General features: G+C 36.1%; 1 protein-coding gene across 1 annotated transcript; it reads left to right on the top strand.

The window, feature by feature from the left end:
• Window positions 1–445: 445 nt before the first annotated feature.
• Window positions 446–10,223, top strand: dap (dacapo). Its single transcript, XM_011306008.1, has 2 exons — window positions 446–2,113; window positions 6,990–10,223. Exons 1-2 carry the CDS (start codon window positions 1,549–1,551, stop codon window positions 7,088–7,090), a joined length of 666 nt encoding a protein of 221 aa, XP_011304310.1. The 5' UTR covers window positions 446–1,548; the 3' UTR covers window positions 7,091–10,223.
• Window positions 10,224–11,216: the final 993 nt, after the last annotated feature.

The raw sequence follows: 11,216 nt of genomic DNA, 5'->3' as shown, positions 1-11,216 counted from the left end.
AAGTGGCGGTTATTTCGTCGGACACGCGGGCACTGGCACATGATGAGGAGGGGGGGGGGCTCGGAGGGGTGGAGGTAAAAAAGTTGTGGGCGAGGGACAAAGAAGGCGGGGAAAGCGCCCCCTCCACCCCCCTTCCTGGCCAAAGTCAAAATGGAAACTAACACGAGAAGCCGAGTGTAAAGTCCTCACCGCAGAAGAATAGTCTTCGGATTGACCCCTTCCCCCTGCTGTTTCACTCGTAATTTAAAATGGAAGTGGGGGATTGCCGAAGATCCTCTTCCGACGGGGACTTTATCCGAGTGAAACCCACCATCTGAAAAACACATGCCCCCCACGGACCCCTTTGCAGCCCCCCTCCCAGCGAACCCCACCCCGAGCCTATCCCGATGAGACCCGATGACACTCGACGTTCAACCGATCGTCGGGTGGACCTGCGCACACACAACGGCGCGTCGCTCAGTCGCCAGAGAGCGCTTCGCACGTGCGTTACGTTCTTTCGCGCTCTCCGAAGTAAAATTTTTTTTTTCTTCTCATTGCTCGCCCCACTACCAAAACCACTGCGCACTCGACAATTATTTAAAATAAAATTATCACTAACCCAGTGTAACGGCCGATGGAGACAGACGTATGAGTGAACGAAGTGAAGTGTTTAAGTGGTACATTCGATATTTGGGATTTATCGTGTGATCTGTCGTTTAGGCGGGAAGAGGAATTATTTGACGAGTGGCGTCTGCTCAGTGACGAATCACGTGCTCTGGGTGTTGGGGACGTGCAATAATCCGTTTGGATAATTGAACGGTTGAGTGGATTAATGGTTGAATCGGTGCTGTGAGTTCATTATATTTTTTTGATTATTTTTTTTTTATCTTTTTTTGGTGCGGATTGTTAATTATTGGACGGGGATTTTTCACTCCCGCTACCAGCGTCTACCATTCGAATACCACGTAACCAACTCATTCCTCCTCTGGAGCACGCAAGTGCGTGCAACGTTGCCGGATTGGATATCGAGAAAGCCCCGCCGTTTTACGAACTCTGGGGGAACTCTCGTTATTACGGTGTTGCCAGGAGAGAGAAAGAGACATAAAGAAAAAAAGATAGAACCTCGGAGAGTGGGAGTTGATGCTGTTGTGTTGGTGAGGGAGAGAGAGAATTTGAGGGACTTTTGACCCAGTGATACTAGATTCCAAGTAACTCCGGAGTTTTACTATTAAAAAATTCAACCTCAGTAAAAAAAAAAACTCGACTATTCAGATAAATGGAGAGTTAACCTCTTCCGCATCGTGTTTCATCGTCTGAAAAGGCGTATTTGCTGCGTTGCCAAGGAGAAAAAAAAAAAAAAATTGAGAGACCTAGTGAATTGGAATAGTTGATACATGTTGGAGTGACTCCATTACAGATTCCAGGAAAGATATCTCATTGTGGGGTTAGGGAGAAATAAAAATAGTTAACGATTGACCGATGAAGTCGGTTGCGGTGAATTGTTGGTGAAGTGTCTGGGGGTTGGAGATTTATTAATTGGCGGAATTATTGTTGGTGCAGTTGTGAAATATGAGCGCTAGAGTGATGAATCCTGGGACGATGAGTGAGATGAGGAATTTAGGTGGTGGAAAAAGGGCTACTCCTAATAGGGATGCGTTGGCTAGAGTCCGACGGGATTTGTTTGGACCGGTGGATCATGCAGCGGCGCGGGCGCTTGCTGAGAGAGAATTGAAGGAACAATCCGTTATGGATGCTAAGAGATGGGGTTTTGATTTTCGTTTGGAGATGCCAACTGACAACTCGAGGTACGATTGGCAGGTGATTGAGCCACAGGAAGGGGTACAGGAGTCTTATGCGCTGAGGGGTATGCCGTACTTGAGGAGAAGTACAGAGTCATCGCCTAGGAAAAATGATAGTCCCGGGTGGAAGAGACGAGCTAGTGTTTCACCCATGGCTACTGATGGACCCTTTCAGAGCACCTCGGAGAAAACTCCACCTCAGGTGTCCAGGGTACCTGGCATTGGTGAAGATCCTGAGGAATTGCCCAAGGAGAATAACAGGAAGGAGAGGGTCAATGTTGAACCAACTACTCCGGTCTTACCCGTCGCTGCGAGGAAACAGAGCAGTATCACAGGTAATTTTTTTGATATTTCACGATTTTTTGGATTGGGGTCAGTCGGGGTCAGTCGTTTTGAGAATATCCGGGGATTGGGGGGAGATAGACAATTTTTTTGGTTGAAACTTTTTGTAGAGATATGTTTACTCTACTGAAAAGGTTCTAAGGAAATTTTTCATTGGTTGAGTGGTTTCCGAGATATTGAGCAAAAACTCGAGGGTCTAAGAAGTGAGCCTTTTTTTTTGTTAGAGGAGTTATTTTATAATTTAAAAAAATCATGGAATTTTAAATTAAATGTTCAACGGAATTCCAGTTCAATTGCAGTCTCATTTAAATTACTGTGGAATTATCTAAAAATTGGAGGTCTAATTCGCGAAAAAATTCGCAAGTCCCCGGAAATGAATTAAATCCACTGATAACGTTTCAAAAATATTATGATTCGTTATCCTGATTTTTTGTCTTCACTGGGACTGATTAATTGCGTATCACTAAATCGATGAAATCAAGCGGCAAATATTAGCTCAACACGTGACGAATGCCAAGCAATTAACTCCAGAATAAAAAAAAAATTGGTTACCACCGGTTCCTTGGTAGAATTTGGTTCTTTTTTTTTGGGCATTGCTTGGGGGAAAAAAAAACAAGGGATTTTGCCCAAAGCAATGAGTAATGCCGGATGTTTTCTATCAGTCATTGCACTCAAATGCAAACGCGTCAGAATTGTGAGAGCACGTATCGTCATTTTAAGAAGAAATCACAAGCTCGAACTCGTAAATGACACGTTGTTGTTTGGGTTCAATCATTCGTTGATAAATTTTTTTGCGAATTGATACTAGTGGATTGCGAGATGCAGGCCGAGAGTTCATGTTTGATTATTGATTCTTTATTATTTTCATTACACCGCACCTTGCGATAACCCTGTTGATGCATTTTATCGTTGTGGGGAGTGAAATCAATGGAGAAAGTTTTCTTGGGATGTGATAAACTGCTGAATATCAATATCCGAATATTGGAATGAATAAAATACAAAAAAAATACAAAATGATTGCTCAGATTTAATTAATCAACTGATCAACGCAATAAATAAAAAAATCATGGGAAATTTCTAGTGGAATTAATCCACAAAAATAGACTGATTAATTTAAAAAATTGATAGGGGTTTTTAATTTTTTTTTTTCCTCTTGGATTTTGTCCTGGAGATTCTGCCATTTGCAAAGGCGATGATGACGTCACGAAAATCGAGTTCAATTATTCGAATATGTTAATTAAATATGTCTCTCTCTTCACTACTACGAACGTACACCCGTATTTACTCGTCAAATGCGTTATCTCGAATTTACATTTCACTCTTTACGAAGGTCGTATGCACGCGACGAAAAATATCACTGCTTGTTTTTTTTCTCTTATCGAAGATGGAGTGATTTTTTTTTTGCGACCATGATGCGCTGATAATGCGACAGCATCTATTCATACGAGTGAGAGTATTTTTGTCGTTATTATTCGCTTCGTTGCACTAACACCCACTGAGGTACTATTTTAGGACGTGAATAAGACGTTGGGATTCTATTCGGTGCAGAGAGAAGTGAAATTAAAAAAAATCAGGGCTAATTGTACAGCTCGTTGAAAAATGTATGAATTTTCTGGGAAATCAAATGAGAGTAATTTTAATTTGTCACAATTTCCTCGGTAATTTTTTTCTTCCTGGGTAATTGAAAATTGAAAAAAAAATATTATTGCTTTTAGAAGAATGAAACGGAAATTTCATGATTTCTGGGAATTTCTGATTTTTTTTTTATTTATTGCGGAGGAATAATTTAATTGATATTTACATGAATTCAGTCTAGGATTGAGTCTAATTTTATTGAGTGCAAAAGAAAGTTAGATTCATAAAATTGAGGACAATTAATTCAATTACTAAAAAATATTCATGAACTTTCCGGAAAATCCCACGGAATTCGATTTCACCGGAAAAATTTCAATCAATTCAATAATTAAAATTTCCTCTGAAAAACCGGAAAATTCCATTATTTCCATAAATTTCATTTCCATTAAATTTCGTGACATAATTCAACTGAAATTCAAAATTTACATAGACTTGAAAAAATAATTAAAAAATCCCCAATCAACACTGTAAAAATTCCATCAAATAAAAAAATCCCATTCAATTTCTAATTCGCACTGAAAAAAAAAAATGACTCCAATCATTCATTTGAATTTCTAGAAGTCGAGAGTGAAAATAAAAAATCTAAATCAGTGAATTTTTTAAATTGCCTGAATAAATTCATGTGAAAGTTTTCCGTTGACAGTTATGTCCTGAAAAAAATTTAAAAATCACTGATGAATATTAAAGAACAAGTTTTCCTGAAGCATGAGACGGAAATCCGTAGGATTTGAGAGGCAATGGGTATGCACGGAATTTTTCGTAACGTACTTTTTATTAATGAGAAAGCAGTCAGCTGTTGTGAGGCAAGGGGGGGTGACGTTTGCTTTTCCCCTCGTTTTCTCTGTTGGGGATCGAGTGGGGAAACCCTTGTGAATTCTAGTTTGCTCAACGCTTCACTGACGTTTCGTATTTTTCACCCCCACGTGCATACGGGCATCAGCTGTGCACAGACAGACTATTCACAGGCTTACAAACCCTTCCGAAATTCCCCCCACAAGGAGAAATATTCCACTCAAATCTCGTATCATTATTTTCCATAAAAAGCATTGATGATAACACATTCGAGGAAAATCAGAGGATTCTCACAGACTTTGTGGAAAATTCCCTTAATTTATTTTTTATTTTTCAGAAGTAATCGGGTTTTATAAAAAAAAAATTTTTGGGGATGATAAATACAAATTCAAATGAAGAGTAGAGAAATTTGTAACTCGTATTTTTATTTTTTTTTTCAATGTTTAAAAAAATATGGAAAATTTTTATTGTATTACTCAAGACAATTTATGATTGAAAAATCAGAAATTGGTGGAAAATTTTCAAAAATTTTGTATAATTCTCTGAATTTCTGTTTTATTTAAAAAATAAAATTGTTCAATCCCTTTAATTTCAAACATTGAAATTCCATTGGTTAATGGAATTGAATAAATTTTCTCATTTCAATCCGGAAAATTTTTTTAACGAACATTCCGTTTTCCCCTTTCATAGTCAATAGCCTTTTGTTAATATTTCTTTGGTTTGCAACAGCTGATTGCCCGCATCTCTTCTGCAAATTCTTTTGAAGAACCGTTGGATGGCCTTCCTCTAAATGCATTTAGATTGAAACTCGAGTGACCCATATGGAATTGCTTCCGTAATACCAATTGTCCCAGGTGTCCCGCATCATTATTTCACGCTTTCTCCATCACTCATGTCCCTTTCAAACCCAAAATCTTCATTCACCAATTTTATCCTATTATCGAACCAAAATTAAAGTCCCGAAAAATCACCTCAGAAATTTCTGATGTCGAGTCTCAGAAATTTCTTTTATTTTCAATCCTTGAATGATTTTTTTTATATTATTATTAATTAATTCATGAGGGGAAACTGGGGTAATATGGACACGTTTTTTTAATTCAAATTAAAGTAATGAAATAAAACAAAAATATAATAAAAATCCCAGTTCCAGTCCCAGTTCAAATCTTAGGGAGAAAAAAATTTCTTGGGTAACTAATAATTTTTTTAGTTTTGCTTTAGTTTGTTTAATTAATAAACAGAAAGTTTTCGTTTTGAATATAGAAAAATATGGAAAATTGCGAATGGAATAATTTTTAATGGCTGTCTGTATTACCCCAGCATCCCCCCATCAATTTTTTTCCGTTTCCTGGAAAAATTCGGGTGAATTCCTCGAGAATTCCCTGACCAACCGCAACTCTTACGTTTTATTCGGGTGTAAATGTGTGCGGAGTCACTCGCCCTCGATAAATTATCAAGACGGACTTGGCCATCTGACCTTGGTTTTGAAGACGCTCCGAAAATAACTTGAGTATAGATTTCTAACCCAATAAAACAGACAAAAAAATGATGACGATCAAAACAACAACAAGTTGATTAGGAATTCTATTTTAATCCGCAAGAAGACAGGAATTTCTGAATTATTGGCAGAGGGCCTTTCAAGGGAATATGCGATTTTCCACTACCAAATAAAATTAATGAATCGATGATAAAATCAAGAACAAAACAATTAGTTCAATTGCAAAAAAATCCTCATTATTTTTCCGGAAAATCACACGAAATTCTATTCAAAGAATAATTAATTAATCAATAAATTAAAATTTTCTGGAAAATTCTGAAATATTCAATTTAAAAAAAAAAAATAAAAAGGGAGAATTCTCTCATTTCCGGGAATTTCACAGTCATCAATTTCGTGCAATAATTCATCTGAAATCGACAGTCCACAGGGAATTAAATAAAATATTCGATGCAGATGGGGTATTGGGGTAGATCAGCACCCCAGAAGTGAAATAAATCTACCTCTTCTGGGGTGTAATGCAAATATTAAAGGACAATGGGTGATCTAGGGGTAAATGGACCCAGAGAGAATTCCCTTCATGCCAGGGTGCAGGCCATACGGTCGAGAAAAATGTCCAGGGGTTGAAAAATTACCAGATGTCACCCTCAAATCATTTCTACCCCTGCCACACGACCTTCTAAAAAAAAAACCATTAGTCGACTCTTTCGATGGCCGATAAACAAATATTCAGCCAGATTAAAATTCGAATCGATCCTTTAATTAATTTGCACGACAGATGGTTCAGATAATGGATTTCTCGTCCATTAATAATCCTAGAGGATATCCTGACTTATTCAAATGAGATCCATGATTTTTCTTTACAATTCGTAATAAATTATGAATTTCTCTTAATATTTCAATGATATTTCAACGATTTCTAATCACTCGTTCATTTTTTTCTGTTTCAGACTTCATGAAGAGTCGCAAACGTACGCTGATCGGTACAAAGAAGATAATTGTGGAGCCACCGGAGAAAATTGCCCGCAATGCGGGTCAAATACGCAGCTAAACCGATCATCCCGTTGTTTTTTACGTATCCTATTTTACTTACTCCTCATTGTCATCCACATCGGCCTCAAGAAATTTTTCTAATTTTAAATCTTAAATAAGTTCTTCACCCGCGTGAATTCCTATCCCTTATTCTCTTCATGATAAACTGACTGAGGAAAGAATGAAAAAAAAAAATTGAAAAAAATGATTATTCAGGTGGAGCTGTCAGTCTAGACCGAAAATATGGAATATTAGTGAATGATTGACATCTCCACCGAGTCCTTTGGCTGTGCCATTATCTTCACGTAGATTTATCCGCCTGTGACGCGTCATTCCCTCAATTATCAATTAATTTTTTTTCTGTCCTATTGCGTATTGGCATTATCTCGTGACTCACTGGCGCAAGTAACTGGTACAAGCGTGAGAATATTCTCAAAGTAATCAGCTTTTCTGGTGGGTAATTTGATGATACGTTAGACCCTCGACACGTCACAATTATTGTTTCCGACGAGTTATTGTTGTGAATTTGAAAATGGCGAGTTCATTGGAAAATCTATCTGAGAAAAGGAAATTAGCAATGAAGAAAATAATTAGGACTCATTATCGTTAGGCTTAGCGAGATACTAGATGAAAATGACATGTGTCGAAATTTATTGTAATATATTTACACATATTTTTTTTTTTTATTCGTTTACGTCGGTGTGCGCGATTTGGTGAATACAGATTTATCTAGGAAACGCTCAGCGTAAAGGCGCACACGTCAGTTTAGATAAGTCTAGGTGTAATTTAGGATTAAGAACAGAGTATATGTTTTTTCTAGGGGCCTCTGTCGGCGTTTGAGGTGACAATCGGTAGCAGAGAAAGAATTTCCTGGGGTTGGAGATGTTAATGTTAATGCGTTTTTTCATGGATTTTTTTCGGGAATTTTCAGATTGAATTTTTAATTCCGAGGACATTTCTTTCGCTGGGTTTTATTTGATGGTTGGTGGATGTGTATTATCCGTTGTTCCTGATTTTTCTGTTTTTCTTGAGTCAAATCAATTTTTTCGACGATTTTTTGATGATTTAGTACGTAAATCCCTCGATTTTTCGTCGAAATATCTTTCTACTTGTCTCTTGATGAGATTTATCATTGGAATGAATATCTGGGATCTTTTGAAATCACACAAAAGATATTTTTTGGTCGTTAAAAATTGTCAAGATAATTTTACTCCTCTTAGAACAATGAATTGATCATCGAGAGAATTTTCCGAATTTTTCCCCGGCTTTCATCGCGAGTATCTCGAAAAGGAAGTGATTTACGGAAAAATGTGTTGGAACATTTTTTGCGGAGAATTTATCACTCCACAAAAAGTTCCTTCACCGTTATTCTCTAGATGCTGTAATTTCGGAGATATCGACGAAATAAGCCGGCTGGGATTATCGATTTTCACGTACTACTTTACGTACTGTTGAAATCAAGAAAAACAGTGATTAAATGATAAATAAATCTTCGAATAGTGGAAGGCTGGAGTGTTTGGGACTGGCCTATCAAAGCCACGTTCCCAATTCCGCGGATGATCCTTTCTTCAGCCCTAAACAATCGAAGACAGTTCAATAAAAAAATATCGTACTAACGAATTGATAGAAATAAATCGTCAAAGACAAAAAAAAAAATAAACAAATACCGATGGGTCATCACAGCGATTTCCTACAGAGCCCCCAAAAACTAGCCCTTATTCTACGTTACCCAAGAGTTTAAGCATTGATCTCCTGTACGAATCCACTAAAGTACAGCCGATGCCAAATCACTACCCTCTTTTCTGCTTCTTCAATTCATTTATCTTTCCTAATTACACCTGTGAGACCAAGGAATTTCTCCCAATTCTCTTTCAGGAGAGATTACTTAAGCGAACAACTATATTAAAGATGTTTTCATGATTTATTATAAAGATTGAGTGAAAAAAGTAATAACGAAGAATAAACGAATTTATATTGACAACAGGAGAATTAATTTTGGCCAGAGTTTTGCCTATCTTTAATCCTTGGTCCTCACACTGAGAGAAACATTTTTTTTTTTTTGTCAAGTGGTCGGTTAGTTCTGGGGAATATTTACGTTTCGAATTTTGTTTTCCTCCCGCTGAATTATCTGATGATTACTTTGTTGATTCAACATTTTTCGACAAATTCATTTTGTATGAAAATTAATTGAATGATATTTCGAATAGGAGGAAAATAATACAGGGAATTATTGAGTGTTGAAATTGCATGCGTTAATTTGGAATATTTTTATTTGATAAATTTCCAAGATTTTTCATATCTCATTAATTACAGAGGGAATTCCCCGAAAATTATAATTGACTTTTGAGAGCTAAATCTGGTCTTTAGGGCGATATAATTCTCGTAATTGAAAGCTATGAGCAATTCTCAGGTGACCGGATATTTGGCAAAAAAAAATATTTTTCTCAGTGCAAAAATATCTCGGAATTATCTCACAACTTCGGCTATCCTTCGAGTTCTGCGTCATTTCCTGTCCTTTGAACCTTTTCATCCCCTTCCTCCCTTTCACTTTTTTCTACTTCATTTCGAGATTATAGTCAAAAAATACGACTAGTGGTTACAAGCTATTTCTTCGATTTAAAAAAAAACGTACAAACTGCTGAGGGATAATTGTTCTATTAAATTCAATCCTCGAAATTCAGGGGGAGAAATCTATTGATCGTATGAATTTTTCCCTCGTGTTCCTCAAATCGTGTTCGATCAAATTTTGTAAAAATAAAAATTATAATTACGCTGAGTCAGAGTTAATCATTGAGGGATTTTTATCTCTCGAATCAACCAAATTGGAAAGAAATTGGATTCGTTGAGCTTTTTTTTATCGGTATAGTAGTGCTTTTATTTTTTTAAAAGTCGAAGGGTTTAATTTCTTCACAAGCAAATTTTTCAGTAGAGAATAAGCAAAAAATATGGGAAGAAAAAGCCTAGAAATACAAAAAAAAAAATAATGAAAACAAATAAATGTAACCCTGTGATGTATTAGTATGATCTCAGTAAACATTAAATTAGTGTGTAATTTTTACGTGTAAAGTTACGATTTGAAAGTAATTATGGTAATGAGGTGGAGTGACAGATGTGTGTGTGTGTGTGATGAATGGGTGGAGTAATTGATAAAAGCAATGAGAGATATAAAAGAAAATTAAATAATTTTCCACCGGCCGTGCAGTGACAATCCAGTGAATTTAGACATTTTCATATTTTCTTTTTAAGCTACACATTGTAAGCAATTCACGTCTAGAAGTAACATAATTATAAGAATAATAGTGATAAGAGAGTCTAAATGAAATAACTAACACAGAAACAAATACAATGCTATTGTTCTTGATAAAAAATTATTAAAAAATACGAAGAATAAATGTCAGTCATTTTGATTTTCACTCTGCAGCGCTAAGACCCATATAGATAAATGGAAAAAAAAATTGTGAAGGCAGTGCGGGGACTCAAGGCCACTATCACCTAGATCCAGATCTGGGTGTTATTTGCTGATAACAGGCACGAAGAGCAACTGTTCTATTCCATAGTTCTCGTAGAATTTACTCAACAGTTTCGTCGGTGAGAAACGGGAGAAGAAATGGTAGGTAATAATTTGGGTATTATTGGGCCTTTCAAAACTATTTTTCCCCCTCGGGAAAATTTTTTTTTTTTAAAGAAGCCACAAGTCCCAAAATGGGCCCAAAAGGTATCAGTGAAAAAATTTATTTATCTTCAATAAAATTTCCGATATTTTCCATAGGCCACTTCGAAACGTGAAAATTTAAATTTTCAATCGAAATCTATGATAAAAATAATAAAAATGAAAAACAATTTTAAAAAACGAATAAACAATTAAATTAATTATTAAAAGATTGTTATCAAGGATTAATCAGGATCGAAACATGAAGATTCAGGGATTAAAGAAAAATAATAAAAATACATATACGTGCGTCTAATTAATATATTAATATAAACAAATATATTAATATTAATTAGTCAATAAAAATATATTTTGCACATTTACCGACATCCGCGCAAAAAATTCCCCTCATCTTTCTACTTGTACCCCAAAATATATTTTCACCGGAAAACCCCCCAAATTCATCAATCAGTCCCCCCACACCCCCTTTTTTAGA

The sequence above is a fragment of the Fopius arisanus genome, unplaced genomic scaffold (genome assembly GCF_000806365.1).
Source record: "Fopius arisanus strain USDA-PBARC FA_bdor unplaced genomic scaffold, ASM80636v1 scaffold00002, whole genome shotgun sequence".
NCBI lineage: Eukaryota > Metazoa > Arthropoda > Insecta > Hymenoptera > Braconidae > Fopius > Fopius arisanus.
The sequence above is the reverse complement of the archived record's forward strand: the minus strand, read 5'-3'. Positions and strand labels throughout refer to the sequence as shown.